The sequence below is a fragment of the Pinus tabuliformis genome, chromosome 6 (genome assembly GCF_031772625.1).
Source record: "Pinus tabuliformis cultivar Carrire ecotype Pingquan chromosome 6, CPIR1, whole genome shotgun sequence".
In the NCBI taxonomy this organism is placed as follows: Eukaryota; Viridiplantae; Streptophyta; class Pinopsida; order Pinales; family Pinaceae; genus Pinus; species Pinus tabuliformis.
This window is the reverse complement of record NC_142292.1, coordinates 905320320-905336044: the sequence shown is the minus strand read 5'-3', so window position 1 is coordinate 905336044 and position 15725 is coordinate 905320320. Positions and strand designations below refer to the sequence as shown.

Here is a 15725-nt window from a genome sequence, read left to right as displayed (position 1 = left end):
AACATGTGAAGGTCACCATTATGTATGGGTTATCATTGAACATGGAAACGCTCACTAAAATATATTATAATAATATATGTCTAGTATTTAGACATTACATAAGTAACGAGAGAAACTCTTCGATTTAAGACAAAGTGTGTTATATATTACATTAGATTATTAATAAAGAGAATTTTAATTATGTAAAGGTATAATTATATTGAAAAGAGAGTATCAAATTTTAAAGCTCTTTTTATAATCATACGTATATGTTTAATATTTTATGGAAAAATTATTTAATAAAAAAATGTGAGTAAATTTATTAAATTATTTATATTTTATAAATGGACACTTATGATTATTTGTATTATTAATAAGTTTTTAGTTATATAATTGATTTTCAATTTTAAAGTATTATCAAACATATTGCAAATAATTATTTTACTTGTTTGCATCCCATCTTTAACGTATTAATATCAACTAATTATTTAAATTATATATCTGAACTAATTATATAGGTTAACATTATTTTATGAAAATAGTAAAAAATGACCCAACCTTATTTAATAATTATTGATTATAGAATATCAATTATTAATTATATATGTAATTTGTGTCTTAATTTGTGTATTTGTGTTTAGCTTTAAAGTTGTGCACATAATTTGACACAAAAACGTAAAAGGTAGTTTTCTTGAATGATTGTGTATGGAGTTATCATTAAATATGGGAATGTTTATAAAAATATATTATAATAATCCATGTGTAGTATTTGGAAATAATCTAATTTATTATGTAATATTAAATTACATAGACTTTTGTCATCGCTATGTTAATGAGAAGATCGATTTAAAAAAAGTGTGGTTGTAGGTAAAAGGTAATCATGCAAAAATGATTATAGACTTTTTAATAAAAGAGGCTAGTGAGTTAAGTTGATTATTGTAAAAAAAAATTAATGACTTGTTGATGACTAATAGTATCTTATGAATAACTCTAAGGTAATCTAAAAGTAGGAGAGTGTTCGATCAACTTATTCATTATCCAAATAAAGTTAAAATTCCAACTTGATGCATGCTTGACATTCAAAATGAAGTGAAAATACAAAGTCAATGTGATAAAAATGTTTAATCTACCTAGATTTATTTATGTTTGTGAGGTTGTACAATCAAGTTGGAGTAAAGGATATCATCCATCTATTTACATGCAATTTCCCATTGTAATTGATCTAAATAGATAAGAATTAATATAATCAAACCTATATACAAACATATCATATTATCTCTCAAACTATAATGGGTGGCTAATAAGGCATTCATTGATTAGTGAAATGGGAGTGTTGTTGTTCTTCCCAACAAGGTTTAAGATACTTTTATTGCTTATATATCAGTTTACTTTTATAAATATTTCTTGTTGTTGGTAGTAGTTATGGACATAGAATTAGTGGATTATTCGGAAGACCCTCTCGTGGGTACCTCCATATTGGCAGAAACTCAAGCACAGAGGGGTTTTTTCCATATAGCAGTGACCTGACTGAAGCTATCGCTCCGCTACCCTCGATCATGGGACCATCCTGGTTGGTCATTAACCTACCTGATGCGCTGCCCTCCTGGCCGCCTTCCGCTACTCCTCCACTGTCGCCTGCCTCCTTGCAGTTTGTGGCATGATGCATCGGCCCTGACCTTACCACTTTTTCATTCGGATACCCTTCCCTCCAACCATCCGCGGGTTAACACTTCCCCTCTCATTCATCTCTCGGTGTGCCTTCGCTCTATTAAGGTCCCTCCTCCTCGACACTAGCATCGTTCCATCTCTCTGGTAGCTTCACGAAAATCCCCCCACTCCCAGACACATGCCCCTCGGACCCTGACCTGAACCCCACAAAACCTAACCCTACAAACCCTCCCTACATTGGAGCACATAAGGACACCACTGTCGTGGATCATAGGCCTGGAAAACGACAAAGCTGTGTGAAATCAAAAGCGCAAGACGTTATAATCAATTGGGAAGAAGACTTTCAATGCGGAGAAACCATGGACATGGCGAAGTGAGTCCTGGTTGGGAGAGTGCGTGGAAGGAACTATTCGGCGACGTGGCTTAAATAATGGGTTGCTGAAATATGGGCACAACACCTGGCAGAATTTCCCTTTGTTCAAACCTTTGTCCGCAGCTGGTTCGCTTTGCGTTTTGCTCAGGCCGAACACACAAACTAGGTCTTGTCCTCATTTTGGCATATTGAACAGGCACCTGTGTTGTTAAGGAGATGGAGCCCTCTTTTCGATCCAGATAGGGAACAACTCAGGGTTGGGCCTCTATGGGTTCGCCTTCCCGGATTTCCGCCACAATTCTAGTCCGAGGACATCTTCAGGCGCATAGGAAACACACTTGGCACATACTTGGAATATGATAAATCGTATCTCACCACTGGGATCATGGCCTTCGCAAGGATCTTAGTACACCTGGACATCAGAGAAGGGTTACAAGAGAAAATTACCCTGCGCTGGAGGAACTACTCGCGAACACAGATCCTCGACTACGAGGGGGTGCCATTTAGATGCAGGCGTTGTCATAAAGTGGGACACCTCTACAAAGATTTCCCTCTACTGAGGAAAGCGAGGACTGAGAATAAGGGGAAGACAATTCCCACAAAGGATCATCAGGCACCGGCTGGTCACCCCCCTTCGTCTGATGCAATGGAACATACAGCTCCTGATGCAGTTGAACCTCACCCAGCCTCGATGACACCGAAGAAGCATGGGAAAGCATCTCTTTGGCCTCCCTCCCCACCACTAACTAGGTCAAGGGCGGCTGCAGATACCGTGCTATCTTCAGGTATGTCACCTTCTGAACCTTGCTCAGTAATTTTCTCAAATGCATCTGATTGCTTGAATGTATCCTCGGGTTCACAACAGAGTTCTGATTTTATGCCACCTCCCTCCATTACCCTAGAATGTCCTCTGCATCCCCCTCCCCCTATTTTCTCTTGTACTCCCCCTTCCTTCCCAGAGGCAGAATCATCTGATATCTCCGCCCCTGATCCTGGCTCCCTCACCCACAGATACCACCTCCACTCCCTCTCCCGATCCTGGGCCTGGATTCCATTGGCATTGGCCTGGTTCCTTCCCCCATCCCTCCGAAGCCCCCTAGAGGTCGACCATCCTCCTTGTCCAAAGCAAAACAACAGGTAGGGGAGGAGGTCATCTCGGGGCGCCAACTTACTCTTGACAGGGTTCTTAGAGCACAGAATTCCTTGGGCTCGTCTCCCCATGAAGCTGCTCTCCTTCAACTGTCGAGGGATTGCTAGCCTTGAGAAAAAACTAGCTCTGCGAAGACTCCTTAAGTCCGAATTGATTGATGTTGTCTTCCTTCAAGAAACCCTGGGTCTTGCTGATTCCATATCTCACCTCCTTGAATCTATGCTCCCCGGATGGACCTTCCAAGCCATTGATGTAAATGGTCATTCAGGGGGCATTGCCCTGGGTTACAATCCCCACCTTATCAAGATGTACAACATTTGGGGAGGCATTGGATTCATTGGGGCAGACATCTTCTCATCTGAGTTGGGTACTGATATCAGACTGATAAATGTTTATGGGCCTTGTCATCATCGTGAAGATTTCTGGGAGCACCTGCTATCCTCAGACATACTGCAACCTGACAACATCATCTTGGGAGGGGACCTAAATTTCTCTATGGGTTATTCGGAATCTTGGGGACACCATGCCCAGGTCGACCCTCTGTCTGTCTTCTTTGAAAACATTCTGGAGACCCACAGTTATATTGATATCCCCTCTGCAAGGTTGCTACCGACTTGGAGGAACAGAAGGTGTGGAGAGGACAGTCTTGCAAGAAGGTTAGATCGATTCCTCATCAAGGAACGATTACTGGAGAGAGGTCTCACTTTCCGACAATGGGTAGGCTCAGGGGGAATATCTGATCACTTGCCGATTTTCCTTGATATTAGGGGAGGCATAAGAAAACCTAGAGCCCCCTTCAAATTTAATTCCACCTGGTTGAAGGATGCCACCTATACTCAGATGATCACAGACTTCTGGAAGTCCCACCCTCCCACTGCTGGAGGGAACATTACAGAAGGTTTTGTCAGCAATCTAAAATAATTGAAGAGGTTATCAAAAATCTGGGCTCATAATAAGAGAGAACAGGAAGAACAAAACCTTAGTAACATTGAAACAGAAATTGTTGTGTTGGAGGATGAGCAAAGAGGGGTTTTTATATCAAGAGAACAAAAGGATAAGCTCACTGACTTAATATCGAAGAGAGGGAAAATTCTCAAAGAGAGGGAAGAAACATGGAGATTGTGAAGTAGAGAAATCTGGTTGATGGAGGGAGATGACAACACAAAATTTTTCCACAAATTTGCAAATGGATGAAAGGCAATCAATACCATTTGGAAACTGACAAATGAGCAGGGAAATGAGGTGGATACTTTCCAACAACTGGCCTCTCTAGCCACATCCCACTTTAAGAAGATCTATCAGGCACCCCCCAATGCCACCTTGGCAGAAGTCATAAGAGTAGCACAACTTTTCCCTCGGTTCGTCGATCAGGAGAATGCTATGGATTTGAACAGAGAAGTCACACTAGGGGAACTGGAGGCTACTCTGAAATGGTTCAAGTGGGATAAGAGTCTTGGACCAGATGGTTGGTCGGTGGAGTTTTATATGGCTTTTTTTGAAATCCTTGGAGATGATCTACTCAAGGTCATTGAGGAATGCAGATCGACTGGCCGTATGCATGGAGCCATTAACTCCACTTTCATCGCCCTCATTCCCAAATCAGACAACCCGACCTCTTTCGATGACTTTCGGCCCATATCCCTGTGCAATTGCATTTATAAAATCATTTCAAAAATCATTGCAAACTGCCTCTGACCCATCCTCTCTGCCCACATCTCCTCAGAACAATTTGCTTTTCTCCAAGACCGTCAGATTCATGAAGTGGTTGGTATAGCTCAAGAAGTGCTACACTCTATCCAGACGAAGAAGATTAAAGGTATGATCCTCAAAGCAGATCTATCAAAGGCTTTTGATTGGGTAAGTTGGATATACATCAGAATGCTCCTAACTCATTTAGGATTCCCATATGGGGTTATAAAATGGATAATGTGTTGTATCACAAATATATCCTTTGGTGTCTTGATCAATGGAGCAACATCTCCCTTCTTTCACTCCGAAAGGGGACTCAGGCAAGGATGCCCCTTGTCTCCCTTACTTTTTTTACTGGTTATGGAAGGGCTCAGTAGACTTATCAAATATATGCACCACAGAGGTCAACTATTGGGAATCAGGATCACTGGCAGGTGCATGATAACACACCTCCTCTTTGTGGATGATGTGTTAATTTTCCTCAATGGGGGAATTGGGGATTTGACTGCTCTCCAGCATATTATCACCCTTTTCCAAACTGCAACAGGTATGGCCATAAATAACTCGAAATCCACCCTCACTGTATCTGATTGCTCTCCTCATGAGATACAGTTTTCCCTTCACAGGTTTCCTTTCACCTTGTTACAGTTGGAAGAGGGCCTCAGATATCTGGGCTACAGGCTAAAGCCACATGGCTACAAAATAGCTGATTGGACATGGTTAATCTCAAAGCTAGAAAGAAGGCATAGTACCTTCAAATATGGCATATGGCATATTACGAGAAAGCTTATATGTCTCATTAAAGCTGTTCTCGAAGCCACTCCAGTGTACTGGATGTCCCTAGCTTGGATACCTAGAGGAATCCTCTCTAGAATACAAAACCTATGTTGCAGGTTCCTCTGGAAAGGAAAACAAGCGGGGAGGATTTTTGCATGGGAAAAATGGGATCTGCTCACCCTCCCAAAGAAGTGGGGAGGTTGGGGAATCAAAAAACTAGAAGACTTCTCCTCTACATTGGCGGCCAAGCTGGGCTGGCAACTAATCACTACAAATAGCCTCTGGACTATGGTGGCCTCCTCCAAGTACATAGCTCCCCTTAACATGATGGACTGGCTGAGATAGACAAGCTGGAACAAAACAGGGATCTCGGTCATTTGGAAAGTAGTACTAAACTCCTTGCCACTTATTCGAGATGGGCTCACTTGGAGAATTCAAGCTGGCACATCTGTTCGCATTGGGCTGGACCCTTGGATTGGGTGTGGAAATGCCCACAAGTTACCTGAAGAACTCAAGCTCCACCTTGTCAACTCTAGCATTACACACATCAATCACATTGCTGACATGGAGAGATCCACCTTTCTCCATCAAGCATGGAAATCTACCCACAGTCTGCTCATACCTCAACAATGGCACCATCACTGGGAAGACTACACAACTGCCTTAACCGAATCCCATATCAGAATAATTGAAGGGGAGGATGAGATTATTTGGGCACATGCAAAAAATGGCCAGTACTCACCCAAAGAGGGATATCTATGTCTTGCAAACATACACAAACCACAACCTATTGATTTATGGTGGAAGGGCACGTGGAAACTCAATGCACCACCTAGAACCAGACTACTCATGTGGTCAATTTTGAAAAACAAGATTCCCACTGGAGACAACCTGATTAAGAGAGGACAACATGGACCATTCTAGTGCTGCCTATGCAAATACTGTACAGAATCAATGGATCACCTTTTTCTCACCTGCCCCATCACTACTGATATTTGGATAATTGTCCTCTCGAACACCCATGCTCAGACCACATGGAGGGGACAAACTATCAGGGATGTTTGGACCAATTTGTGGACATCTGCGACCCCATCAAAGGTGAGGAACCTCCCCCTCCTCATCTTCTGGGAAATTTGGATTGTCCGCAACCACCTCATTTTTCAAGATACCACTCCCTATTGGACCACCATCTTTGCCCGACTTCTGGCATATTACAACAACATACCGTAAGATGATGAAAATCCACCCTCCAAACATATCATTCCGAAGACCATTGACCACACCCAGCCATGGGCTTATTTCGACGAATCAACGCAAGAAGAAGGGTGTGGGGTGGTGTCGTACTATATCTAACTACTTCCCATCACTTTCAAATATAAATGGGGCTAGGAATGGGAATAAATAATTATGCAGAGATCATTACAACCAAACAACTCATATAGTTCACCATTGAAAAACATTGCAGGAACCGACAAATGTTTGGGGATTCAAAAATAGTTTGCAATTGGATCAATAAAACATCAATATGTCATGCATACACTCTGAGGCCTATCTTGGATGAGGTCCATCGACACATTTCTTTTTTTGACAACTTTGCATGTTGTCATATATACAGGGAACGCAACACACTTGCTGACAAGCTTTCCAAGGAGGCAGCGGTCCGGCCACGCGACACATGGATGATACAGGAGCAGAGGAATGAAGACCATTATCAATATTATCATCACCCTTTTATGGACCATGTAGTTTAGGCTCAATTGGAGCCTGTTTTTTTTATGATGATATGCTTAATATAATACTACAGGACTATATATTTTTCCAGATGCATCTACAGATACATATACTCTCTGCGCAGAGTATTTTATTTTTTGAAAACAATACATGAACATTTCTGAAGACAAAGTCTCCCTGTGTGGAGAACTTATATATTATGTATTTTTCTTTACTTGACAAGCTCACAACCGCTTTTTTATGTATTTTTCTTTACTTGACAGGCTCACAACCTCTTTTTTCTGCATATGCGAACAACATTTACAACATGTAATTTTCCTTAATATAATGAAAATTATGATTTTTTCCAAGGGGAAGAAATATTTCCTGCTGTTGAGGACCAAATGAAATATCTGAATGAATTTGGTAAAATAGATACGCTTAATTATTCCATATTATATAAGTGTAAACTCCGTAAGTTGTGAGACATATAAGTTTCCTCATAATATGCCATATTTGAAGGTACTATTTGCAAAACTAAAAAGTTGTAACAAAATACAAACCTAAACAAAAATCCTCTCAAAAGTATTGATTATTACAAATAAAAGTACAAACCTAAACAAAACTTAAATAAATTGCAAATTTATGAATTTCAATATTATCATAATTAGTGATAAAAAGAGTGAAATTTATTAAAAAAATAACGTGACTTAATTATAATCATAAATTATTAAATTTTATTTCGATAATTTATATATATTTTTAAAGATGACAAAATTTATTATAATTCAATTGTCAACACAATCATTAAGATTACTTGTTATTAGAAAAAATAGATTAATTTATCATTATTATTTAAAAAAAAAAAATCCTCACCCAAAAATAATTCAATAATAATTTTATAATAAATTAAATTTTCACTTAATCAAAATTCTTTTCAATTTTGGATAACAGACATATACTTTTTTTTTTTTACATTTAAAACAACAACAAAAACCTCTTAACCCGTTAAAAAAACAATATTAAAACTTACATTACATCTTACTGCACACCAATATCAACTTAAATATAATTCACACACATTTTTGCAAAACAAAACTGTGCTTCGGAAAAAGTCAAAACAAAACTGTCCAGCAACAATTCAGCATCCTTAAACATAATGTAATTATGTGTGAAGTCAAAGAAATACAACCAAATTCAACCTAAATATAATTCACACACATCCAAAAATGTGTGTGAATCAAAACAAAACTGTGCTTCAGAAAAAGTCAAAACAAAACTGTCAAGCAACAATTCAGCATGCTTAAACATAATGTAATTATTTGTGAAGTCAAAGAAATACACTTCAACACGTTTGATGATAAGTTGTAACAAAATGCAGACAACTTTGATTCCAATATTGACTCCTGGTTGTGTCTGGTAGTGTGCCCCTTCCAACAAAAGTAATAGGTTCAGTGTCAACCGCCCTTAAGGGGCCCCGTCCATAACTCTTGGTGCACATGGCATTGCGACACACCGAAACTAATTTAACAATTCAGCATGCTTAAACATAATGTAATTATTTGTGAAGTCAAAGAAATACATCAACACGTTTGATGATAAGATGTAACAAAATGCAGACAACTTTGATTCCAATATTGACTCCTGGTTGTGTCTGGTTGTATGCCCCTTCCAACCAAAGTAATAGGTTCCGTGTCAACGCCCTTAAGCGGCCCCGTCCATAACTCATGGTGCACATGGCATTGCGACACACCGAAACTAATTTAACTTAGGTCAAATTAATTTTAGTCATGGTTCTGTTTCTATTTTTAATTTAGATCAAGGTCTAACTTCGTTTTTTTATTTTTAATAATCTGAAAGGTGGACACATTATAGAAATAATAACGACTCTGTAGATGAAAAACTTGAACAACTCAAAGAAACAGTTAACCATAATAAATATTTCTTAAACGAAAAATGAGGAAATAACTTTTTTTTTTTTTCCATCTGAAAACTCCATAAATAAAAGGAAATGGTAACCATAACAAAGCTTTCTTAAATGGAAAGTTACACCGGAGTTACAACACCGGTGGGACTTTTGTAAATTGGTTCCAAACTATGGAAAGTTACAACACCGGTGGGACTTTTGTAAATTGGTTCCAAACTCCAGAGTCAAGGTTGGTGATGGGACTTATTGTTTGTGTTTTCTTATGTATTTATATTTTTTTAAGCAAGTGATTTTCATATTGTTTATATTTTCTTACTCTACTTGCTTATGGGTGATGATTTCAGAGATTGGAATTCCAAATACCAAAACTCCAGAGGCTAGAGATTGGAGTTGGTCATGGGACTTGCTTTCATATTGTTTGTATCTTCCTACACTACTGTCATAAGGGTGACACCTCCAGAGATTGTAGGTGTTGGTGACTTGCTTTCATATTGTTTGTATTTCCCTATGCAAGTAACTTTGTATCGGTGCCGCTTTCAGAGATTGAAAGCCAAACACCAAAACTCCAAAGGCCGGAGTTGGTTATGAGACTTGCTTTCACATTGCTTGTATCTTCCTACACTACAGGCAGGCTTATGGGTGACCGCTCCAGAAATTTAGCAGGCTTATGGGTAACAGCTCCAGAAATTTAAACACTAGTAAGACTCTTGAAAATCGATTCAAAATACCATAACTCTAAACCATGAATTAGTAATAGAACTTGTTACTTACATCTTCCGGCCATCTCAATTTTAATAATGTAAAAGACTCAACAAATGAAAAGAAACAAGTAAATGTCACAACTCTATTCACTCAAAACTTGAACATCTCAAACAAACAAAGAACTGTAACAATTCCTCCCAAGCAGAAGTTGACAAACTTGAAGGAACATTTAACGATAACAGGTCTTGCTTAAATGAAAAGTTTGGAGGAGAGTGAAAACTTGAACAACTCGCGGGTCAGGTCTGCCGCAACCAGTATGTTGCTTATGCTAAAGTTCTTTCAGTTGCTCATTAATTCATCAATGTGGAAGCCAGTGCTGCATTGTTTTCCATTAACTCAGGTTGTTCGTTTAGAATTTTTTCAAGGGTCAGTTATTATATAGAATAAATACCACTCGCAGCTCCTCTTAAATTTGAGTATATTAAATAACCGAGAGAAAAAGCATAGGGATGAGCTGACAGAAAATTTTCCCCCGACAAAAAAGGATAAATAGTACCTGAAAGTATGGCAGCCATAAGACTAGTTTCGTACTGAAACATTTTGCAGTTCTTGAGACAGCATCGCAGACTCTTTGACCCACACATTGATGCATGTTTGTGGTGGTGCATCCAAATTCCAAGATGGTATTTGTATTTTAATAGCTATCATAATGCTTCGATTACTTCCAAACTACAATTCAAACTGACCTGACTTGTCCTGTAATATCACATCACACGGAAAAACTTATTCCACAATGATATTCGGGCGCTGCCCAGGGTCGATTCCTTTCTGGTTAGGTCAGTAAATGTCAATATAGCGTCACATCGGGTACCACCGGGTCCATTTTTCTTAGTTATATTTGGAATTTTTAGTTTACCGCAAGCATCTTCACTTTGCGTGGATGCAACAGCCATTGGGGAAAAAATATATACAACGCGGCTTTTGAGACTGGATCCCAAATTTGTACGTCATTTAACGTGAAAATACAGGGTCATTCGATAACGTTCTCCAACAGACAACTAGTGGACGGAGAGCTCTGGGCGCTGAGCCAGGGGTCCTGTACAGACACCGGCGAGGCAGTTTCCGTGTTCTGGAGAACTGCAGCGGTCTTTAGCTCGGAGATTACGGGCGGCTGAATGGTAATCCTTCTGCTGCTGGAAGAGCTTTTCCTTATCGGCTGCTTGGCGCTGTCGGTCGACTGACGCTTCGATATGTTGCCGTAATCATCATCGGCTAAAATAGCATCGTTCCGGATGCTGGGGTTTCTGGTTTGTATGGTGTCTTTGATAAATTCCAGTTCTTCGGTAACCTCCAGCATGCTTGGCCTAGCGTCTCTGTCAAATGCCAGACATCGGAAGGCAAGCTCGGCCACCCTGTGCACCGTGGCACGAACCCAAGAATCTTTTTCGGGTTCCAGAAATGGGTCGATGATCTCGTCGACGCAGCCGCTGCCTATTCTGGTAATTGCCAGAGACGCGAGGTTGATTTCACTCTTGCTGCGGGAGAAATCTACGACTTTCATCGCCGTTATGATCTCTACCAGAACCACGCCGAAGCTGTAGACGTCACTCTTGTCGGAGAGGTGGAAGTTCTGGTGGTATTGGGGGTCCAGGTAACCCGGGGTTCCCTGCGGGACTGTCGATATGTGCGAGGATTCTGTTAAAACAATCCTTGAGAGCCCGAAATCCGCTACCTTTGAATTGAAGCTGTAGTCCAGTAAAATGTTGCTGGATTTTACATCCCTATGATAAATTGGCGGGTTTATAGCCGAGTGAAGGTAAGCCAGGGCGTCCGCGGTCTCGGATGCCAGCCTGATTCTCTGCGCCCAGGATAGCCCCTCGCCCCTCTCGCGCTGTAGGTGCTGAGCAAGAGTACCGTTGGGCATGTACTCGTAGACGAGTATGGGCTCTCCATTCTCAAGGCAGCAGCCCATCAGACGCACCAGGTTTGGATGTTCCACAGATGACAGAAGCTTTATTTCGTTCATCATCTGTTCGATTCCATGGGTGTCGATATGTCTGATCTTTTTGACGGCCACAGGACAGTCGCCTTTGAGTTTCCCGGCATAGACTGTTCCAAACGCGCCATTTCCCAATCTTTCCTCTTCGGAGAAGCCCTTTGTGGCCTTCTCCAGCTCCTTGTATGTGAAAATTGGGATTCTGAAGGATCCACCGTTGGCCGAGAGGAGTTTCTTTCGGCACCTCCTCCTTTTGTTTGCCAGAGCCTTCTTCTTGAAATAGCAGTATAGGAGGACTATCACCACCACCAATGTCGCCCCTGCAATTAACCCTAGCTCCGTGGAACGGTAAAAAAAATGAGACTTGCATCCAAGAGGCTAACAAATATAATTAAGATCGAAGCTCTGTAATGGATATTTTCCTTACCTCCGACGAGAACAGCCACTCCAGTCGCCCCGCCACAATGTTCAGTCAAAGGATTACACTTCTCTGAAAAATTAATATCAGCAATTCAGAATTCTACAATTAAAGATCGTTAAATTTACAAGGACATCGACAATTAACATCCTTAAAGATTGTTAAATGTACAAGGACATCAACAATTAATATCCGCCCTTCAGAAATTCACAGATAAAGTTAGCTAAATTTACAAGGACATTCTATTAAAGTAATGTTCGAGAGGCGGATTATTTTTTACAAATATACCTTTGCGACATCCATCGCCCTGTAAATATCCATCTCCAACGAAGCCATCATTACAGGAGCATTTATGCACTGGATTGCCTGTGTTTGGAGAAACGAACTGTGTGCAATTCCCGTTTTTTGAGCACTTGTTTGAACAATCACCTTCAATCCACCATCCAAGCTGAAACTTTCCCAAATCTAATTTTAGTTCCAAACCGGCAATCGAATCGACTACGATACCTGTTAGGACCATGTCACAGCCGGTTTTCTTGCTGTTCCAGGGTATGAAGTCTCCGCTTGGGGAAAGACAGGTAGAATTAGAGAAATTGCAACCATGAGATGGATATGTATCTCCTATTTTCGTAACATTGAGGGCGCAACTGTAATCTGCCTTGCTACAGTTTTTGACCAGCACGATATTCCGTGAAGTGAGAGCGTATTTATCCCCGAAGACATCAACTGCCAGGAAACTCTGATTGCACTGCCCTTCATCGTGAAGGAGGACTCCATCAGTGGTAACATTTGCTACTTTGTATCCGTCTAATGTGATATTCCCGTCGCTCGAGCATTTAAGCATGTTTTGGCAACCACGCCCGAAACCAAACGGGTAGGGCACAGTTCTTGAATGACATGTACGATTACATGATTCAGAACCCTCGGAGCCGCTAAAATGAAAGGTAACCATAATTAAGATCACAAGGACCCCTGATCTTTTCATCTCTCTTAGTGCATCAGAGCTTGTAAAACGGATTTCGACTATGCTTGAGCAGAGAAATGTCGTAAAAGGACTACCTGCAAGCAAAAGAATTAGCAAAAGATCATCAGGCGTCCCATAAATAACGGATGAACTGTTTAAACCTCCAAAAGACTAGCTCAGGCAAGAGGCCGTGGCAGGGACGACCTGGAGACCTCAAAACACTGTAAAAGAAGATTTATCTGATAACAACAGAGAAGCTATATTCCGATTATTTTGCCGAAAAACCGTGTCAAACTTAAAGGAGGAAAAGGCACTCAAGGAAAAGGCTAAATTAAAATTACTCTGTTGAAGCAATTGACGAGATGGAATCAGCGTGGCATAACATTTGTTCGAAAATTTGACTATATGGAATCGGCGTGGCGTAATACATCCGTTTCACAGAAATTGTAGGCATTTAGGGAAGCAAATCACGGGTATTCGCAGTAGCTGTGAACGAGAGGAAATGGACAGCAAAACAATGATGCGAACCCTATGAACGCAGATTTACGGTCAAACTAGCGGTATTTTTAAAAAGTCGGCGTCCAGTAAATCCAGTACCGTTTTACATAAAGCATGCCGATGACTACGGATTTGTACAGGCTCGGAAAGTATATTCTTTAAACCTAAACACATGAAACGAGCAAATCCATGCCGATAGCCAGCCGGAAATTCCTCGAAAGCATCTACAAAGATCACAGAGCTCGCATTGAAAAAGGAAAAACTCAGACGAAAGTCAATAGACCTAAATTGAGCCGAATCAGGGCCTAGTTCGGCTCTCTGTAAAGCAAGAAACAACTATTGAACACAATATTTAATATTATAACTCAATTGCAGTCTATGCCGAACAAAAAACGAGATTTCGGAGTCAAATATGGAAAGCCTAAAATTTCAACAACAAACACTTAAATCTTTACATATCCAGGTGACACAGAGATTTGTCAGGCTTAAATTCATCCTTTTTTCGTTAAAAACCCTGAAAGACAACGGATTTCTTTTGGCAAAATTACCTGAACAATATCGAGTTCCCGGCTATGCCGTCAAAGCATCCACTACCAGAGCCGCTTCAAATGCAAAGAAGCAAAATAAATTTCAGGTCCGTACCACAAAACAGAGCGAACAAAGAAGAATCCTTTTCCGTGTGCGTATCAGAACGCCGGCAAAGTTTTGTGGCTGGAAGTGCCTTCCATCTGATTCCAACTGCTACATGTCGGTTCCACTGCGCTGCAAGATATTTTAAGCTGAGGAGCCAAATGCTGAAACTGGACCCTATGATTGCAACCGGGATGGAATTTGATGAATTCCCACTTTGGGTCCCCGGGGGGATAATTATCCCCCATCCAAGCAAAAGTCAAGTCTAATGTTGAATATTGGCAAGCAGGCGTTCGATGTGACTGCACCGGTCCCTCCCATACCAAGACCCGCCCTCCACTGCTACGACTTGCTCTCATGTTTTTTTTCCTCGATAAGGTTGTTAAACGTATTTAGGATTACTCACTCCCATTTAATCACGATAACGCGCTTCCTCTGCCTTTTGTCGTGAAATTCATGGGGATAAAGTTATTTAATAATATTATTAAATATGTGGTTTTTGTGATTTTGATTTTTCATCTTCCCCACCTTAGTCAACCCTTTGTTTTTTCTTCCCACCTTATAATCATTTGTTTTGCCAAATAGACTTTATAAACAAACTCTATTTTAATGGTTGGTTATATTACGCAACTTATAAAATTCCACAATGCTTATCTAAACCACTTAAAAGCAAGCATATATCCATGAAATTTCATTTCAATGTGAACCTGAAAATAAAAATGGATTTGGAGAAAGAAAGAAAAAGAATTGCGCCTTATTGAATGTTCTTACATGTATAAAAATGGATTTGGAGAAAGAAAGAAAAAGAATTGCGCCTTATTGAATGTTCTTACATGTTTTCTTCACTTTCACTAGATCTTACCACACTTAAAATTCCATAAACAAGAATATTGCTTCCTTTCCTAAAGCTTTTGTGTATTTGTTTGGGTGTTTATGTTAATGTGTTAGATTAACACTATCCATTGTCTAAAAACAAATAACATTCTCCTTATTCTTATTAGGTAACTATACTCTTATCTTGGACTATGGAACTTTGTATTGGGCTATTGGCATAATGATGTTGCTTTTTAGTTGTCTCATGGATTCATTGAAGAGGAAAAACATTCTCCTTATTCTTATTAGGTGTTGTTATCTGGGACCATGGAACTTTGTATTGGCATAATGATGTTGCTTTTTAGTTGTCTTATAGATTCATCGAAAAGTTTTTCTTTCATATAACATCACACTTATGTGTGCTATCTTAT

General features: G+C 40.1%; 3 protein-coding genes across 3 annotated transcripts; 2 read left to right on the top strand and 1 right to left on the bottom strand.

Annotated features, from left to right (window-relative positions):
* The first annotated feature begins 3239 nt into the window (after positions 1-3239).
* On the top strand, positions 3240-4865 carry LOC149261865 (uncharacterized). Its single transcript, XM_089371557.1, has 2 exons — positions 3240-4073; positions 4404-4865. Exons 1-2 carry the CDS (start codon positions 3240-3242, stop codon positions 4863-4865), a joined length of 1296 nt encoding a protein of 431 aa, XP_089227683.1.
* A 354-nt stretch (positions 4866-5219) lies between these two features.
* On the top strand, positions 5220-5981 carry LOC149261864 (uncharacterized). The gene has a single exon (XM_089371555.1). The coding sequence runs from the start codon at positions 5220-5222 to the stop codon at positions 5979-5981; it is 762 nt and encodes a 253-aa protein (XP_089227681.1).
* A 4455-nt stretch (positions 5982-10436) lies between these two features.
* On the bottom strand, positions 10437-14749 carry LOC149261863 (wall-associated receptor kinase-like 14). Its single transcript, XM_089422867.1, has 4 exons — positions 14400-14749; positions 12678-13448; positions 12399-12461; positions 10437-12303 (listed from the first exon to the last, which is right to left on the bottom strand). The coding sequence occupies exons 2-4, from the start codon at positions 13372-13374 to the stop codon at positions 11006-11008; spliced, it is 2058 nt and encodes a 685-aa protein (XP_089278993.1). The 5' UTR covers positions 13375-13448; positions 14400-14749; the 3' UTR covers positions 10437-11005.
* Positions 14750-15725: the final 976 nt, after the last annotated feature.